Source organism: Odocoileus virginianus, chromosome 5 (assembly GCF_023699985.2).
Source record: "Odocoileus virginianus isolate 20LAN1187 ecotype Illinois chromosome 5, Ovbor_1.2, whole genome shotgun sequence".
Taxonomy (NCBI): domain Eukaryota; kingdom Metazoa; phylum Chordata; class Mammalia; order Artiodactyla; family Cervidae; genus Odocoileus; species Odocoileus virginianus.
In genome coordinates this window covers 73,898,386-73,917,723 of record NC_069678.1, presented here as the reverse complement: position 1 = coordinate 73,917,723, position 19,338 = coordinate 73,898,386, and the positions used below count along the sequence as shown (strand labels likewise).

Genomic DNA, 19,338 nt, shown 5'->3' with positions numbered 1-19,338 from the left:
GAGGAAAAAGAAGTCTCACCCGGGGTTAGTGCCCACTCAGGAAGAGACCAGATGTGATAAGAAAGGGAGTGCCAGTTCTAGATCCAGCCAAAGGGACCCCTGACACGGGGGCTCTGGAGAGGAGAAGGCTAATGAATAAGATGGAAAGAATACCTTCACCCAGGATCCAAGCGGTTCCGCTCTGGAGCCGCTCTCCCAACCCCCACCCAGCATGGAAAAGCTTTCCCTACTGGCTGAGGAGAAGTGGGAGCAGCAGTGATGAACTGCTGACACTATGACAAAGCAGACCTTCGCCTCCCCTCCCCAGGCTGACAGTATATCGGAGAAGACCCTCCTCTCCCCTCCCCAGGCTGACACTATGACAGAGCAGACCTTCTCCTCCCCTCCCCAGGCTGACACTATGACAGAGCAGACCCTCCTCTCCCCTCCCCAGGCTGACACTATGACAGAGCAGACCCTCCTCTCCCCTCCCCAGGCTGACAGTATATCAGAGAAGACCCTCCTCTCCCCTCCCCAGGCTGACACTATGACAGAGCAGACCCTCCTCTCCCCTCCCCAGGCTGACACTATGACAGAGCAGACCTTCTCCTCCCCTCCCCAGGCTGACAGTATATCGGAGAAGACCCTCCTCTCCCCTCCCCAGACTGACAGTATATCAGAGAAGACCCTCCTCTCCCCTCCCCAGGCTGGTGTTAGCAGTACTGGGGTGACCACAAGTGATGGCAGAGGCCGAAGAGAACAGGAGCTGAGTGCGGGAGGGCCTGGATTTCACAGAAGACAGCGGCCACTCCTGGAACTCACAGTCACAGGAAAGGAAGTTCAAGGTCCCGCCATTCAGCTGGAGGGGGCTCTTTGAAGTGTAGACTGGGGCCAAGCCGTTAGTTAAAGTGGCCTTTCTGAGAACCTACAAGCTGGGGTGGGGTGGCCTGCACGGAGTGTTAGGTCACATGGTCATGCACAGGGAAAAAACAAGAAAATTTACCAGTAGCTGTCTTTGGGTGGTGGGATTATAGTCAATTTCTGTTCTGTTTTTATTGTTTTTCCACATTCTCTATTATTTCTAGAATGAACATGTCTTACCTGTGCAATGAAAAACACAACCGCAAGTAGCAGTAGCCACAGAGACCATGATTTGTCTGGACCTTAACTGCCCCCAAACGCCTGAACATCTACCTCATTGGATCCTTAATCTCCTGTGTCAGTATTGCCTGATGGGATGATAAGGTGAACCACCCTGTAATGTAAAATTTTTTTGCAGTCACAGTAAAAAAAAAAAAGAAACAAGTGATGTTCATTTTTGGTGGAATTAACTTTAATATTTTAATCCAGTATATCCAAAATATTATCATTTCAATGTGTAATTAATAGAAAAAGCTTATAAAAACTACTTCTGGTTTTAAATATTTTAATTTAAATCAATTAAAAACAAGTTTAGTTTTTCTGTTGCACTTATCCACATTTCAAAGGTTCACCAGTCACTTACGACTAGGGACTGCCTTATTGGGCTGCATAGTTTAAGTTACAGATAAGAAAAATAAGGGGGTGGATACAATTGACCAAGCTGCCCAGCTGGTCAGTTGTAGAATTAAAATTGGGACAGGGGTTTGGGGTTCAACCCTGTGGGGTTTCCCTTCTTCCACACTGACTCCCCATGGTACAGATCTGGTTTAACTTCTATGGAAGTATAAGGCCTTCCAGATTTGGCTAATCATAATTCTAGTGTGATTCAGTCCATGTAATACCTCTTTAGTTCAGCTCTCAGAGTTCATGACCTGTCCTGTGGCCACTGCCCTCAGAGTTGTGGTAGTGAGCTCCCCATCTTTGGAGGCATCCAAGTGGAGGCTGGGTGGCCACCTGTTGGAATGCTAGATCAAGGCTTCCAGACTTAGTGGGAGATTCCATGAGGTTGACTTCAAATGTTCCTTCTGGCTCTGTGATTTATAGGTAGGGAAGACTCGGTAAACTTGCCTTCGCAACTCCCAGAATAGGGGTGCTCCTGGGAACCCCCCACATCCTCAAGGGCCCTGGGAAGAGCTTCAGGAAGCCCAAAAGTCTGGGACTCCCTCCTCAGCCATCTGGCCACCCCGCTGGGCCCGGGATTATGTTTCAGGAGATTGATGTGACTGGGGAGCTGACTGGCCCCTGGGCCCTGTCTGTTGCAACCTGGTAATCTGGTACTTGCTCCACTTGCAGGGGTAGGGGAGAGGAGTTGCTGTTGCCAGGCTCCTCCAGGAGGGAGAAAAAGGCTGCTACTGACCCTCACCTGCTCTCGTGCACGCCCCTGAGGTGAGTATCGTGACCCTGCATAACCAGAAGAGGTAGCCGCTGCTCCCTGCACACTTCGCTGTGGAGGGCGGACAGCCTGCTCAGACTGCTGGGGGCCCCGCCCTGGCAGAAGTCCGTGGTGGCTCCCTTTGGCCCTCAGGAACTGTCCACACTCCTTCACGGCCTTAAAATCATTCTTCTCCTCACTGGTACCTCTCCAGCCGCCCCGCTCTCACTGCTGCTCCTTGAACCACCTTTGTGCTGGTTGTTCCTTTAGCCTGGTACCCCCGACCCCACCCCATGCACATCTCTCCAACCCAACCGGTTTCCACTTGCGCTTTCCAAGTTCAGCTCAGACCTCACTTCCTCTGGAAAGCCTTCCCTGATCGTGGCCATCTCATTCACTTCCCCAGGGCACCCTGTACTTCCCAGTTTGTTCCAAGGCACTCCGCTGGCACACTCACTTCTGAATCCCCAGGGACCACCCAGCTCTGGCACCGGGCAGGCTGGCAGGAAACCATGCTGAGTGAAGCAGTGAACAGTGAGGGAACGCTGTTACCTTGCCCCTGCCCTCCCTGCTTTTCTTCTGGTCCTCTCCTGCTGCCGCCCATTTTTCTAGTCTCCACTCAGGTACCTCCTCCTTCTGAGGGCCTCCTGAGCCCGCCAGACCAGGCCAGGCAGCTCCTGGTTGCCTGCACACAGCCCTCACTGTGTGGGAGGCTTGGGCAAGTTCCTGAGCCTCTGTGCACCTCAGTTCCCACTGGATAAAATAGGGATGTGCCCAGTCATTCAGTCATGTCTGACTCTGTGACCCCATGGACTGTAGCCCACCAGGCTCCTCTGTGCATGAAATTTTCCAGGCAGCAATACTGAAGTGGGCTGCTATTTTCTTTTCCAAAATGGGGATAGTGATTGTTTACTGTGAGGGTTAGTCTAGGTTTAGAATAGTGCCTGGTACATAGCAAATAGTCAACACATTCCAATTACTAGCATACGTCTGTGCTGTCATCGAATGTTCCATGGCCACCTGCCCAAGCGGACCGTGAGCTCCTCTAGGGAAGGGCAGAATCTGGCTCAGTTCTAGGTCCTGAGAGTGCAGGGCCTGGCCTGGCATGGGTGCAGGTTTGCTGGTGTGTGTGTGTATGTGTGTGTGTGTTAAGCCAGGGTGAAATTCTAGACTAGACTATGAAAGGGGGTGACTTCTGAGCTCTGATGACCGTGAGCACCCACTGTGGGCTAAGTCACCAGGACCAGCCTGGGCCCCCTTGCCAGGTTTAGCAAAGTGCCCCTGGCACTGTGTGTCCGTGTGACACTGAGGTAGCTGGCACAGGGCCTCCTGAGAACTGTGAGAATGACTGTCACAGGCAGAGCCCGCTTCTGAGTGCTGAGAACCTGGGAGGGCCTCTGGAGCTGCACTTTGGAGCTCTCCCTTCAGCCCTGTCCTTCCCGGTTGTTTTTATCAATGGCTTGGCCAAGGGCACTGACAGCATGTGGATCAGATTTGTAGAGGATGGGAAGCTGGGAGGAACGGCCAGTGTGCTGGATGAGGGAGTTGGAGCTAAGCAGAACTCAGGCTAGCCTGGTCTGACCTGATGAAGATGAACATGGACACATGCAGAGCCATTCTTGGCTTCAGCACCCCAGAGAGCACGAACACTGGGGTGGAGAAGGGCTGAACCCCAGCTGCAGCATGCGGAAGGGGGATTGGGGGGGGTTGTTTGCTGCCAGCTTGGTGAGTCACTGGGGAATGAGGCTGCCGAAGGGCAGCCTGTGTAGCTGGAAGCCTGGAGGGCTTGCTGAAATGGCTACAGACCTGCCCTTGACATTGAGACCCACTGGAAAAGGGACAAAGGAGGGAGGTGTGTGTCCCAGAGAGGGCAGCTGGGGTAGGTGGTGGGGGACAGTGATGCCAGCCTGGAGGCCAGGGGCTGTGGAGCATAGAAGAGCAGACCCGGGAAACACTGGGATCCACGGGAAAAGCCATGGGGAAGCAGAGCTCAGCTCAACACCAGGAATCACTTCCTAGAAACATCTGTCCTGCCCTGGAAGGGACCTCCTTGAGAAGTAGTGAGCTCCCAGTCACTGGAGGTGTGCAATCAACTTTCTCAAGTCACACAGTGAGTAAGTAGATTTGAACCTTGGTCTACCAGCATGACAACATGCTGTGCCGGGAAGTTAAAGACAGGAAGGAGCCAAGTCCTTGGGCTCTGGCCTTGGCTGACCTAGTCAGGGAGGCTCTACGAAGCTGGCCTCTGGGTGCAGCTGCAGGCAGTTCACCCAGGCAAGAGATGGAGGCATCCGGGGGTCCGTGGGAGTCCCGTCAGCCCTTCCAAGTATTCAGGTCTTTTTCCTTCCCCTGAGCGGACCATAGACCCGGCAGCTGACAGCAAGTGCCACGTTAGCACTTCCCTGCTGTCCCGGCCACACCCCCACCCTCAAGCCAAACTTCTTCAGAGACCTAAGGCAGGATGCCTAGGCTCCCACTTGGCTAAGGTCTAGGTCTTCTGGCTCCAGCACCCCCTTTCCAAGGGTGGGAATTACTCTACCATCTTTGTTTGCATACCTCAGGGGACAGAGGACTCACTACCTTCACTGTGGGCTAGTTATACCTATTAGTATGACATCTGCCTCCAGGGAAGAGAATTTCTACACTGAGCCCAGCCCTGCCCACCTGGAGCCATGCAGACCAAACCTCTTTGGTTCCACTGTAGATTCCATGGGACCGGGGTGGGTGGGAAGGTGGGGATGAAGTTCAGAGCTCAGAGTGTGAAGCAGGGTGAGAGATAGAAGAGTAGGGGTGGCAAGGAGCCAGGCATGGATCTGGGGGATGCTGCTGTGTCCCCAACTGCCTTCTGGAGGTCCCCCTTCCCAGGCCCCTGGCCACAAGATGGGTTGGGAACTTGCAAGTGACAAGCTTGAACTCAGTCAAAAGCAAAAGCTTGGAGGAGCCGCAATTGCAGCTCTTGAGAGCTCATGTCTGATCATATGTCAATCTCAACCACTTTTCACTAAGAAGGCTGCGTTCCCAAGAGCAGTAAGGGGCCATCCAGTTTCCAGTCTCCTACCCCTTTATTTTCCGCGAAGCAAAGAATGTCAGGTGGAGGGAGCCAGTTTTCCGACATGTGACCGTGACTTGGCTCTGTGGCCACAGGTAGTCACCTCCACCATTAGGAACGGCTTTCCTGGGACAACTGTCATAACTGGTTATGACCAGTGCCCCTATGCCATGGTTAGGAGGGAGAGAAAGAACCCACCCAGAGGATATGGGAACACAGGTCCCCTACTTCCCCTCCCTCTTCCAGAGGGCAGCTAGTGTCTAGTCCAGCTGCCCCAGGCTCTTGAACTTGACCCTCCCCATACAGTGGTTGTCCACAGAGAAGAGTAGCAGGAACTTTTTCAAGACCTCACCCACCTCCCCAGACTCACATAGGTCCCCAGAATGCCCCATGTTGAACACATGCTCTGCGTGTCGTGGGCTCCTAAAAAGAAAGGAGGAGGGTTTGTGGCCCCCAAGTGGATAGAGAGACCTGCAGGCTGGACATCACAAAGCCCTGGGTCGTGGTTGGGTTGAGAGAGGCCAGAGAGGGGTCTAGCCCAGCCTGGGAATCAGGCTGGAGCTCCCATAGGAGGTGGCTGCTGAAAAGATCCTTGAAGGATGAGTAGGAATTCTCTAACTGGAAGGGGGGAAGAGCCTGGGGGTCTGTGATGGGTGATAAAATCTGGAAGTTTTTCGAAGTCACCAAGCTGATGGTCTGACCCCACCCGCAGCCCACAGCTGGGCTTTGTTTCCCCTCCTGATGAGTAAGGTGATCAGCTGACTGGGCAAGAGGGCCAAAGAGTGATCCCAGGGCTCCCATCAAAAAGGCCAGCAGGGCTCTGCTAAGAACACTTGCCCCATGACTTGTGGGGTAGAGTTCAGAAGTGCAAGCTGCCCATTCCTCCTACCTCCCTCCCACTGACTGTCTACCCTGGGACGCCCCAGGCAACTGCCCCTTGCAGACTGGCTCTCAAGCCAGACTTCAATGGCGGCTTGGCCCAGAACCATCTCCAGTAAGTTAGAACGTGGGTGTTTGGGAGTTGTCTGCCAAACTAGAGTTCCTCAGGAAGGGGGAGAAGGGAGGTTTGGGTTTCTTTGGCCAAACATGACTTCCTCATTCTGAGAAAAATCAGTCTAAAATTCTTACAATAGAAAAGCAATACATATACATGTGCACACATACACTCACACAATACATGTATAAAGATCTACAGCACACATTCACATATTAACCCACACACTCGTGGATTTCTCTGCTATGATGTGGAGCTAACAAAACATTCTGCCATGTTCAGCATCAGTGAGTCACAAACACATGGATTCAGTTTTCCTTGAATGATGCCTGGTTTAAGACGTTGAAGAATGAGGGGAGAGGAGAGTTTGGCAAAAAGCAAGTGGAGATTTGGAGGCCCTAGCTGGATCCAGATGCTGATTTGACCCACCCCTGCTTCCTTGCGTCACTCTTGTCTGGGGATGTGTGAAAACAAGGCTTAGATGACCTCCCAACATTAGAAGCAAAGTCCAACCTCACTGGGGCCAAAATGGTGCCCCTCCCCCCATAGCACCTGCTAGGAACATCTTTGTAAGTTTGCAGAAGGCATTGTGTCTACTTTATGGTTGAGATGAAGAGTGTGGTAAATAACAGGTGTTGGGGTAAATCTGAGGGCTTCCTTCATGGCTCAGACAGTGAAGAATCTGCCTGCAATGCAGGAGACCCAGGTTTGATCCCTGGGTTGGGAAGATCCCCTGGAGGAGGGCATGGCAACCCACACCAGTATTCTTGCCTGGAGAATCCCCATGGACAGAGGAGCCTGGAGGGCTACAGTCCATGGGGGTTGCAAAAAGTCCAACATGATGGAGTGACTAAGCACAGCACAGCAGTGAGGTATCTTCCAAGAACACAAAGGAACAGAAAGTAGCCAGTATTCTTTGGGTTAAACCATAAATGTAAATTGGGGTAAATAATAAATGTAAAGCAAAAGGGATCCAGGTAGCAACAAGTGATATTACAGGGAGAAAGTGGGAAAGGAAGGCTCCAGAGGCTTGACTTTTCTAATGAAAGAAGGTGTAATTAGCATGGAATCAGTCAGCAGTGGAGCACAGAGAAGGCAGAAGAGAGTGAAAGGTCCTTAGCACCGTCCCAGTCCAATGCCGTGGCAGGTGCTAACCATCAGACTACTAGTTCCTATGCCGATGTAACATGAGGCAGAGCTTCCTGAATTTTCTCTGAGGCTTCTGTGTTCCTTGCAGTTGAGTTCGTTTTTAGAAGAATTTTTCAAGTGGCAATTGTAAGGCAAGAAGGCACACATTGTGCAGGGGAAGGGAGAGGCTTGCAGTTTGATAGAAGTGCCCTCCTTGAGACCTTAAAATCTGCCGAGTTACGGAAAGGGGCACTAATTTGCACAAGAGACTCAGGGGCCTTCTGAGAAAAAAGAGACTAAAACCCTAACCCCTGCTTCTTGCAATTTGAAGTTAGAATCAGGGTTTACTAGGGTGCCCATGACCAAGGTCTGTCAGCACTAAAGACCTCCAGGGCTAACTCACCATGGGGGAGAATGGATTCAGGGCTCAACCTCAGTGAGCTAATCTCAGAGCATGACTGAAGTTGTTTTGAAGAACCACAGCTGAGCTCTCTGGTATGACCTAAGAGCCAGAACTGAGCATCCCTGTGGCTTGAGCAGGTACATGTACCCGCAAAGGGCCGTGTTTAGGCTGGAACCAATCCATGCAGGACCTGTGCTCAACAGTGACACTATGTGGAAGGAACCAGAGCAACAGGGCTAGTGGCAAGATCAGATGTTCCAGTTCTCTCTTTACCTATTAATACTTATAAGCTGATCTTGGCCAATGGGTGCAGGCCTCAAGAGGAAGAAAATGGGCTTCCTGCTTGTGCATATTCAGTCCTCAAGTCAGTACATAAAGCAAAAACCATTCATAATTAAATTTTCCCTTGAAGATCCCTTAAATTGTTCATAAAGTTCAGGAGGTATATACTTTCATTCAAGACAGTTTTCGTCCCAGTTTTGGGTTGCTGTTTCTTTAGGTGATCACCAGCTGAAGTGGACGGCATTCACTTGGAGGCCATGATGTGAAAAAGAAACCATACAATCCTCTCTTCATGGCCTAGAATCACCACAGCCGTGTGGGGAAATGCTCACTCTGCAAGACACGTGGGAACTGCCTTAGAGTGAAGTGGACCCAGCTCTCCCACGGTACAGGCACCCAGGACATAGCTCTTTGAATGGGGGAAGCCATTTGTCTTCTTTAAATGATTTTCTCTCTTTTTCATACTGCATGTAATTGAATTCACTGAATTTAAATGCACGTAGGATGGAACTCCACCACCTGGGCCCTGAAAACTAAAAATGGCAAACCTAGACTCATACAGGTTATACCGTTACATAATTGTCCTGCCAGCACAGATTTAACCAGTGAGGTCCCCAAGTGATGAGTCTATAGGGAGAAGTGCTCTGGCCAGAGGCTGGGTGCATTTGTCCTCCTTGGCAATTGTATTTATCTCTGTGGATGAAGAAATTGACATTTGGTTTATTTGGCTGCTTCTTGCCGGTATCAGAGGACAGGCATGACCAATTCAGGGGCTCAGAAGAGGTTGAGTTTCTGAATCAGTAAGCCAAGGACCACACCCTGGGCCTAGTGAATTCACTAATAAGAAAGACAAGAACAAACATTTTCAGGAAAAAGAATAGGGGCAGAATTAGGGATGTGGAATGATAGGATTGCTTGTCATCCACAGTGTTCGTAATTTGCTTATGTAACTTTTTAAAGTGCAAACCATTTTAAAAAGATAACTCCGAATCTTTGCTCAAACGTTGGTCATAAACCTTGCCTGAATTCTGCCTCAACTTCCTTCCACTGCTCTTTGTTCATTTAAAAAGCATTTCTTAGGCACATACAATGTACCAGACCCTGTGATGTCCCTGAGAAAGAGACGAATTCATATTCTTCAGGATCCTTTTTATGGTAAGGAGGTTGCCCGTGTTCAGAAGAAATTCCTCGATGAGCCACTATGACCAGAAGCTGGGAAGCACCTCCACCCAACCCCACTCCAGGAATAGGGCGTGAGTGGAGATGACTTTTAAAGACAAGGAGGGTAGGATTTCTGGCTCGTCTTGAAGGGGTAGAGAGAAGGAAGGTATGGAGACAGAAAACAGGTGGACATACCCTAAGGTGACCCCTAGTGATCCATGCCCTTGTGAACATAGAGGGGGACTTAATTAAGAGGTGAAGAGGGCATCGTGGGAGGGGAGCAGCCTGAGCAGAGGTGGCATGTGGCATGCTTAGAAACTAATGAGGGGACCAGCCTGATAGCAGGGGCTTGGTGTAGGGAAGGGAGGCAGATTCTCAGGAAGAGGGGAATGGGTGCCAGGCTTTGGGACCCCAACTTGCAGGTTACTGGAATTGAAGCAAATGTGCCTTGATATGTGTCCTTGCACTGCCCTGGAGCAATTTACACAGCAGGAAGCCTCTGTCTCCTGGGGGTACAGCTTGGAGGCCCGGGAACAGAAGAGCAACAGCCCTCAAGCCAGGCTCTTTAGCTATCCAGCCAGAAGTTCTGATCCCAAGTCATCACGGTTTCTTTTCAAACCTTTAGAACACATGTGGAACTTTTAAAACAAACTCATTTGGGCCCTTTGGCAGTTCTGGTTCAGCAAGCTGGGAATGAGGCCTGACAGTTGAATTTTCAAATTTGCTTTGGTGATTTTGCTCTGTCCTGAGCGACAAGCCCAAACCAGAGTGGCTGCTCCTTGAGGATAAAAATGCCTGGCCCTGGGATGGTCAAGAGCAAGAGCTCAGAGAACCATGGGTGATGGATGGGCAGATGGATTACAGACCAGTTGAAGCTAAAGGAAGACAGGCTCAGGGATGGAGCAGTTAGACGTTCAGAAATGTGTCATTTTCTCCCAAGAAGGTTTAATTCTCCCTTAATAGGGAAGTTTTACAGCACTTTCATTTTTCAGTGACATGGTTGCTCTGCACCAGCCCAAACTATATAATATAAACACATGAAACATATAAACACACACTGGCTTTTCTCAAGTTAATACCACATTCCACTTTCAGCCAAGAGAAAGCGCTTGAGTCTGGTGGCGTGAGACCAGGCCTTTGAGAGCCAGGACTCAGAGAGCTGGATGGGCCTAAAATCACTGGGTAGCCTGGGTAAACTGAGGCCCAGGTAAACTTGCCTGCCCCAAGATCACCTGGTGATTGTGGCAGAAGCAGACCTAGGACCCAGGCCTTTGACCCTGACTTCGGGACTCTTTTTTAAGTTAAATAACTTGCCCAAAGTCACACAGCTAGGAAATATCAGATGCGAACCCAGGCAGGTCTGCCTGATTCCAGGGTCCATGCAAGGGCCACTTCATTTGAAGTGTTTCTGTTATGAGTAAGAGGCAACACCCTGGCAGTGAGTAAGGTCAACAATAAAGGGTGATGAAGATGCCCCATAATATTGCTATACAACTGGGGAAAAGGAAGCAAAACAACAGAGTCCTGTGTTCCTCCGGCAGCATGTTTATTTGGCTGTTGTGTAATTGTCTATTTCTTCATCAGTCTCCCTCATAGCTTGCGAGCTCCTAGTAAACAGAACCTCATTCATCTCTGCATCTACAGCATTCAGTACAGGGCCACATGCCAGAAAGCACAATTGTTGAACTCATTAATCCACTCAGCAAGTATTAATAAGCACTTAAAGCACGCCAGGCATTTGACAAGTTCCTGGGTGGAACCTCAACAGAATATTGCCTCTGCCTTCACAGAAAGTATAGTCCAGTGGAAGACAAGTTAACGATGACATACATATAGAATAATAACACATAGTAAGTGCTAAGCAAGAAAAGGAAGAGGGCATGATGGGGGAGAGTGAAGGTGGCAGTGAAGGGGGATGGGTGGGGAGGGCTTTTCTAAGGCAGTGACATGGAAGTTGAGATTTAAAAGAAGAGGAAGGGGAAGACATGGAAAGTGCTGGGGAAGCAGGCTCCAGGCAGAAGGAAGGCCCTGAGATGTGTGGAGACCCTGAGATGGGGAGGGTTTGGTTTGCTTACAAAGCTAAGCGGCCAGGATGCTGGAGTGAGTGAGGCACGAGACCAGGTGAAGCACAGGCTGAGGACCCTGAAGGGCCTGCTAGTTAGGCTAAGGATGTGAGGTTTATACTAAACGCCATGGGAGCCACTGAAGGGTTTTAGGGGAACGAATGGCATGGCCGGAGGGGCTTTTCATGAGACCATTCTGGACACCAGGTGGAGAAGAGATGGGAGGGGAACAAAAACCCAAGCCTGGAGACCACTGACGTCACAGTGGAGTCTGCACCTGTGGTGGGGATGACGATGGGTTCTAGCTGTGGGGAAGAATCAGCTGGAGTCACTGATGGATGAGCTGGGGTGGAGAAGAGAATAAACACAGAGGTTTGAATAACTGGGTAGGTGGAGCTGCCGCTTACTGACCAGCAGAAAACAGGAAAAGGAATGGGTTTACAGGCCAAACATCTCATGTTGATTACACTAAATTGAAATCCTCATGAAATATCAAGTCAATATCAAGGCAATGTCCCAGGTGGCGCAGTGGTGAAGAATCTGCTTGTCAATAGAGGAAATGCAGGAGACATGGGTTCAATCCCTGGGTCAGGAAGATTCCCTGGAGCAGGAAATGGCAACCCGCTCCAGTGTTCTTGCCTGGGAAATTCCATGGACAGAGGAACCTGGTGGGCTACAGTCCATGGGGTCTCAAAGAGTTGAACATGACTGAGCGCGTGCACACACACACACGGTTTCAGGTAGGTAGTTTGAGTAATTCTCAGAAGGGAGGTCGGGGAGGGGGGTCTGTTAACTTGGCTTATAGGTGGTATGTTAAAGCCATGAGGACAGATGAGAAAAGGCCTGAGAAATTGCAATTCAGAGGTTGATTAGAGGGGGATGAAACTGGGATGAAGGGGCAGAGAGCAGACAAAGCTAGAGAGTGTAAGGTCATAGCGAGGAGTGTTTTAAGAGGGAAAGAGTGACCAATCATTGTATCAAGTGTATGAAATGTTGTGAACAGGTCATGCAGAGCAAGAACTCAGAGTGTCCTTTGGATGTAGCAATAGGGAGGCTACCGGTGACCTTGACAGATTCCCTGACTTAACGAATGACTCAAAAGATGCACGAAGAGGAGGCAACCACTGAAGACAGTTGAGGAGTCAGGCAAGGTTTCTGGAGGGAAATGGCCTTTTAGCAGAGCCTTGAAGGTTGAGTCCTGAGAGACCCAAATGCTGCCTGCATGCAGATGAAATGAGCTTGGCAAGGCCTCCTACAGGCAGCAGAAAGCACCATTAGCTGGCCTCTTAGATAATGGGGGACTATTATCTCTGCCACCCTAGAGGTGCAGGGGAGAGGAGCTGGCTCTCTCCTCAGCAGTATGGAGGCCAAGAAGGCTAATGACCCTGCCCAGGGGAACAGAGCCCCCTACATCCAGAAGCCCCCTGAATCCAGGTTTCAGAGGCTTGTCCACTTCCCTCCCTACACACAAGTCCTGGGAGGTAAGGGTTCTAAACCCATGGTCTCAGAGCAAAGGGCTCTTGGACACCATCTCGAGCCACCAACTCATTATACATCTGAAAATTCTGAGACCTAGAGAGGACCAGGGCCTTGGTCAAACTCACCAGCACTTCTGTGGTAGAGACCAGGTGACCTCCAACGATTTACACTGGCCCTCACCCTAGTGGGTAAAGACTTGAATGCTTTAGCCTGGCATTCAAGGTCTTTCGTGATGAAGAACCCATTCTCCAGCTTCATCTACCACCTGTCTGCCCTCAAAGCCTGTGCTCAGTCCTTGAATGTTTAGCAAATAGATAGCTTCCAATGGTCCTCACAGCAACCTTTTGGAGTAGATTTTTTTTTTCTTATTTTACAGATGAGGAAACAGGCTCAGAGGAGTCTGACAACCTGTCCAAGTTTCTGCAGGCAAGTACAGCACATAGCTGAGCCAGGATATCATCTTGTGATCATTTCCAAGGTCACCTTTACCCCACGCCTCGCTGCACTCATCACCTAGAGCCTCTCTCCCTGGGTGCAGGGCCTGAACTCCCTGACCCTGAGCTACACTGGAGTCAGGTCAATATCTAGGACTCCAAATCACTCCAAATTAAGTCAACAAAGTGTCCACTGAAAGGGACTGAAGCAACCGGTGCCACTGAATGAGCCAGACTCCAGCAGCCCGTGCCACAGCTTCCTCCCCATAAGGACCCTACAGCCATGCCATCCGTGCCATCCGGAGCCTGCAGTCCAGACACCCACCGCAGGAGCAGGGCCCAGATGGAATCTGTAGAGAAGCCTCTCCCGGAAACCCCACCCCAGCCCTCCCAGCCGAACACCCGCCCCTCACCTGGAGACTACCAGCGGGAGGATCAGCATCTTCAACATCCTCATCAAGAGCTCTCCCGGAAACTGGAAGTAACTAATTTCCTGAAAACACAGCAAGAGCTGGGGTTAGAGCAGCCTATATGGACTTCATAGTTATTTTACAATCTTTAGAGCACCATTTCACCCACATTCTCCTGTCTACCACATGAACAGCAGAGTCCATGGAGAAAACACTGGCTCTGGAGCCAAACAGACTTGGGTTCCAATCTTGACCCCCTGTAAGTAGCTGTGTGGCCGTAAGCAAGTTACTCAACCTCTCTGAGTTTTTCTCATCTGTAACATGAGGGTCATAACCATTTCATAGGGCCACTGGGAGGCTTAAATGAGAGGATGCACACAGAGCACTTGGCAGAGAGCCTGGATGAGAATAAATGGTTATTAATCACATTAAATCACCTCTCTCCCCCGACTCTGTACATTCATCCTCCTAGCCTTGCTACAAATCTGTCTGAAATGATGATATGTGGCAAGAGGGCAGGGTTGCATACTGTTCACACACCCATACTGTGCCAGGCTTCGTACTGGGCACTCAAGAGTGAACGAGGCGCAGTTTCTGCACCAGAGAAGTTGTCGGTCTACTTTATGAGAACACTGACTCATAAACAGACCACAGCATTCTTGAGTCAGTTTCCCTTCTGTACTGGGTCTCCTCACCCCACACTTTCATAAATGCTTACCAGCCCTTTGAAGGAGGGCTCACATTTAAAATGCTGAAAGAGAGAGAATCTGATTGGCTGGTGAGACACCACTGTCTGTATTAAAGAGCCCTTCCTGGGCGCAATTCTTACAACCAGCTTCCTCATAAGCTGCTGGTTTCCCCTTATCTGGGGGCCCTTGGACTAGAGCACCAGGTCCTTGCCCAATCTGCTGTCTCCAGAGTAACTGGTCACATAACTGGAACATAACTGAAGAGGAAGATGCCCCGAGGGACAGTTAAGTTTGAATTTCAGATAAACAACAAATATTTGTTCTTTACTTATACTAAAAATTATTTGTAGATGGTTTTTTGCTTTTGTTTGCTTGTTTTGCCCCAGTCACACAGCTTGTGGGATCTTATTTCCCCAACCAGGGATCAAACCCTTGCCCCCAGCAGTGGAAACACAGAGTCTTAACCACTGGACCACCAGGGAATTCCTTTATTCATTGTTTATCTGAAATTCGAATTTAACTGAATGTGTTCTTTTTAAATTTTTTAATTTAATTTAATTCAATTTTGTTATTTCTGGCAATGCTAGCTTGAGTCCACTTTCCTCAGAGGGTAAGCTTGTGGGTGAGGCCAGTACAAGACTTTCAAACAAACACCATATGACTTAAATTTTTGTACTTATAAGTATTTTTTTGTAAACCCAAAGCCAAACATAGCTTTGGTTACTGGTCTGATACTTTGAAAAGCCCCAAATTATAGAATGTTGGTGCTGAGAAGGGGTTTTAAAGATCTTCTAGTCCAGCCGTCGACTCATTTTATAGATGAGGAAGCTGAGCCAGGAGAGGGAGGTGATTTGCCCACAGGATGAGTTAGCAACAGTGCAGGACAGAAATAGGGCCTTCCAGTGCACTTCCACTACCATTTCCAACACACCCAAAAATCTACTTTTAAATATATACCCATTATGACTTGTCTTTTGAATTAATTTTAATCCATGTATGTTGTTGTTCAGTCACTCAGTCACATCCGAATCTTTGCAACACCATGGACTGCAGCATGCCAGGCTTCTGTGTCCTTCGCCCTCTCCCTGAGCTTGCGGAAACTCAAGTCCATTGTGTCAGTGATGCCATCCAACCATCTCATCTTCTGTTACCCCCTTCTCCTCCTGCCTTCAATCTTTCCCAGCATCAGGGTCTTTTCTAATGAGTCGGTTCTTTGCATCAGGTGGCTGAAGTATTGGAGCTTCAGCTTCAGCATCAGTCCTTCCAATGAATATTCAGGATTGATTTCTTTTAGGACTGATTGGTCTGGTCTCCTTGCAGCCCAAGGAACTCTATAGAACTCTCCAACACCACAGTTTGAAAGCATCAATTATTTGGTGCTCAGCCTTCTTTATGGTCCAATTCTCACACCCATACATGACTACTTGAAAAACCATAGCTTTGACTAGATGGACCTTTGTCGGCAAACTAATGTCTCTGCTTTTTAGCATGCTGTCTAGGCTGGTCATAGCTTTTCTTCCAAGCAGTAAGCATCTTTTAATTTCATGGCTGCGGTAACCATCTGCAGTGATTTTGGAGCCCAGGGAAATAAAGTCTGTCATGGTTTCCATTGTTTTCCCATCTATTTGCAATGAAGTGATGGGACCAGGTGCCATGATCTTTGTTTTTTTGAACGTTAAGTTTTAAGGCAGCTTTTTCACTCTCATCTTTCACCTTCATCAAGAGGCTCTTTAGTTCCTCTTCACTTTCTGCCATTAGGGTGATGTTATCTGCATATCTGAGGTTATTGATATTTCTCCCTGCAATCTGGATTCCAGCTTGTGCTTCATCCAGCCCAGCATTTCACACAATGTACTCTGCATGTAAGTTAAATAAGCAGGGTGACAATATGCAGCCTTGATGTACTCCTTTGCCAATTCTGAGCCAGTACATTGTTACATATCTGGTTCTGTTACATCTTGACCTGCATACAGGTTTCTCAGGAGGCAGGTAAAGTGATTTGGTATCCCCATCTCTTATATATTCTTTACTTTAAATAGCACTATAATGACACATAAGATACTCAGGTTTGATCTCCAGGTCAGGAAGATCCTCCAGAGGAGGGCGTGGCTACTCACTCCAGTACTCTTACCTGGAGAATCCCCACGGACAGAGGAGCCTGGCGGTCTACAGTCAATGGGGTCACAAAAGAGTCAGACACAACTGAAGAAACATACCACATAATGATAAAAAAAACAACTGTTCCTCATCCATCTTTATCCTCAACCCCAACTTCCCACCCACTTTGTCCTTTAGTATGGCTCTTTGTAAATAATATGGTTATAATGCTATTTCCAGATATATCTTTTTGACATCTATTAACTTCCCTGCCATGACAGATGAGGGCTTAGTTCTTACTCCCTTTTTCCTCCTATCTTTTCACCATTATATCATTTCTTGGTTAAACTAATTGCCAAGATTTAAAAACTTTGATCACAACATATTGTTCACTGTTGAACCAACCGTGGCCCCTTTTTGTACAACCTTCATTTACTTCCTGAAATTAATAACTGACTGATTTTTTCATTTACCTTGTTTTCTGTGAACCATTCATTAGTTTCTTCCAAATGCTTTAACATCTCTTTTAAAATGCTTAACAATAGTGTTTCCTCAGACACACGGGTCCATTTTTAGGCTCCTGGGATCTCAGTCCATAAGCTCTCCATCCTCTTTTTCCAGGCTGCATAGACTGCTGTCTAGGCCAGTGGTTGTCACGGGTCTCTTCTTCGCTGGGACTTTGTCCTGTCTAGGATCCCTCCTTTCCTGGATTCCTAGTCTTCTTGGTTTACCTCCTTGTTTTGCTGGAGCATCTCCTTTGATAGATTCCTCAGTAAGGGCAAATGGGAGAGAAACTTCTGAGTCTTACATAGTTGTTTAGTCATTAAGTCATGTCCAGCTCTTTGTGACCCCATGGACTGTAGCCTACCAGGCTCCTCTGTCCGTGGGGCTTCCCAGGCAAGAATAGGAGGGGGTTTCCATTTCCTTCTCTAGGGTATTTTCCCGACCCAGGGATCAAACCCACACCTCTTATGTCTCCTGCATTGGCAGGCAGGTTCTTTACCACTAGCGCCAACTGGGAAGCCCCTTACATAGTAAAAATGCCTTTATTGTCCCTTTACCTCTGATAAATTCTTGGCTTGAAAGAATTTCCCTGCCAAATTTCAAAGGCATTTCCTCTTTGTTTTCTAGATTCCAGCATCACTGAAGATGTTTGAAGCTATTCTTACTTCCTATTCTTTACACCATAGGTGTGTATGTGTGCTAAGTTGCTTCAGTCGTGTCCGACTCTGTGTGACCCTATGGACTGTAGCCCACCAGGCTCCTCAGTCCATGGGATTCTCCAGGCAAGAATACTGGAGTGGGTTGCCATGCCCGCTTCCTTGAGATCTTCCTGACCCAGGGATTGAACCCTTGTCTCTTATGTCTACTGCTTGGCAGGCGAGTTCTTTACTACTGACTCCACCTAAGAAGCTCATTCTTTAAATTAGACCTGTTTTATTCTCTCAGAACCATTTTAGGATTGTTTGTTTATCTCTAGCTTTTTTGGTAATTTTCATGAATAGACCATGGTATGAGTTTCTCTTCTTTTTTAAGAAATTCATAGCACTGAGCTTATACCTTTCACTTCTTGTTTTCTTTGTGAAATTTTTCTCTCCACTTTTTCCTGTTAGCTCTCTTTAAAACTCTTACTAGGAGGTTGAATGTTGGACGTTCTCATTTTCTTATATTTTCTTTTTCTATTTTCATCTCTTTTTGTTTTACTTTCTGGGAGATTTCTGCAGCTTTATCTCAGCTATTGACATTTTTATCTTGGCTCATCTACTTTTAATTTCCAAAATCTCTTTCTTATTATTGAATTATTCCTTCTTTTTGCATGCTGTTCTGTTTTATAGTCACTATATCTTCTCTCTTATACCTGAAGAACTTATGAAAAGATTAGAAAATGTTCTACTCTGGGCATTGCCCATGCTTTGTTAGAGACCCTCAGTGCTATTTGTTTGGTCTTGCTATCTTCCACATTAGCAGGTTTGACTTCACCTTCTGCTCATGTGTAAGTGTGAAATGCTAAACTTCTGTATGAATGAGTGGAACTTGTCAACTGAAGGCTCCTCAAGGAAGACTGATGCATGAAGATCTGGTGTTTTCACTGGGGGGAGGATTCTCCTTCCCAGCAGAATTTAGAGGTTTCTCCTCTGAGGTTTCATTGAGAAGTCCCTTTCTACTTCTGGCTAGGTGGAGGTGTGGCTGTGCCTAGGCCCAGCTGACAGCAGTCATAGGTGGACCCACACTCAAGATGCAAATATTCCTTCACTCATTCTCTTGAAGCATGCGCCTCATCACCTCCTTTCTCCCAGAACTTACAGGTGGGCCTAACATCTCTTAGTCAAGCTTCTCTGGTTCCTTGTGTCAAGCAGGGGAATAGAGATAGTAGATAAGGAATCCCCTGATTACATGAACTGGAAGGGACCCAGGGGTCTAACTGCTCCAGTTACAAAATGCTAGCCAACATCCCCGATTTTAGCAGCATGCCTGACCCTTGCCTCCTGCAGCACCCTGTGCTTTCAAGTCCCGAGCCCTTCTGGAGTTTCCAAGACAAGCTCGAGTGGTATCTGCTTCTACAGACACAGGAGTTCAGCTTTCTGTGCTCTATTAAATGAGAGCATTCAGCTCCATCCCCTTCTCATCTAATGTATTGTAATTCCTCAACTTCTTTTTTCAGAGTCTCCTTTTGTATCATCTTTGTTCTTGGGAGCTTGTATCTTTAAACAGTCCCATTGCTACAGTTTTAGTGGTATCCCAGAAAGGAAAGAAAAATGGGTGCAATTACAAATTCACCATGGTTTAACTGGAACTCTCAAAATGATCTATGTTTTTAAACAAGATACCCATTTCCAAAGATAAATGTTGTGATTTTGTAAGTTCTTTTCACAAATA

General features: G+C 48.1%; 1 protein-coding gene across 1 annotated transcript in view; it reads right to left on the bottom strand.

Annotated features, from left to right (window-relative positions):
• SLC1A7 (solute carrier family 1 member 7) overlaps positions 1 to 19,338 on the bottom strand; it is a 51,501-nt gene that overhangs the window by 29,506 nt on the left and 2,657 nt on the right. Inside the window, exon 2 of the mRNA XM_020871440.2 lies at positions 13,679 to 13,758. Coding sequence (XP_020727099.2) covers positions 13,679 to 13,758 — 80 coding nt within the window. The remainder of the gene's footprint in view (positions 1 to 13,678; positions 13,759 to 19,338) is intronic.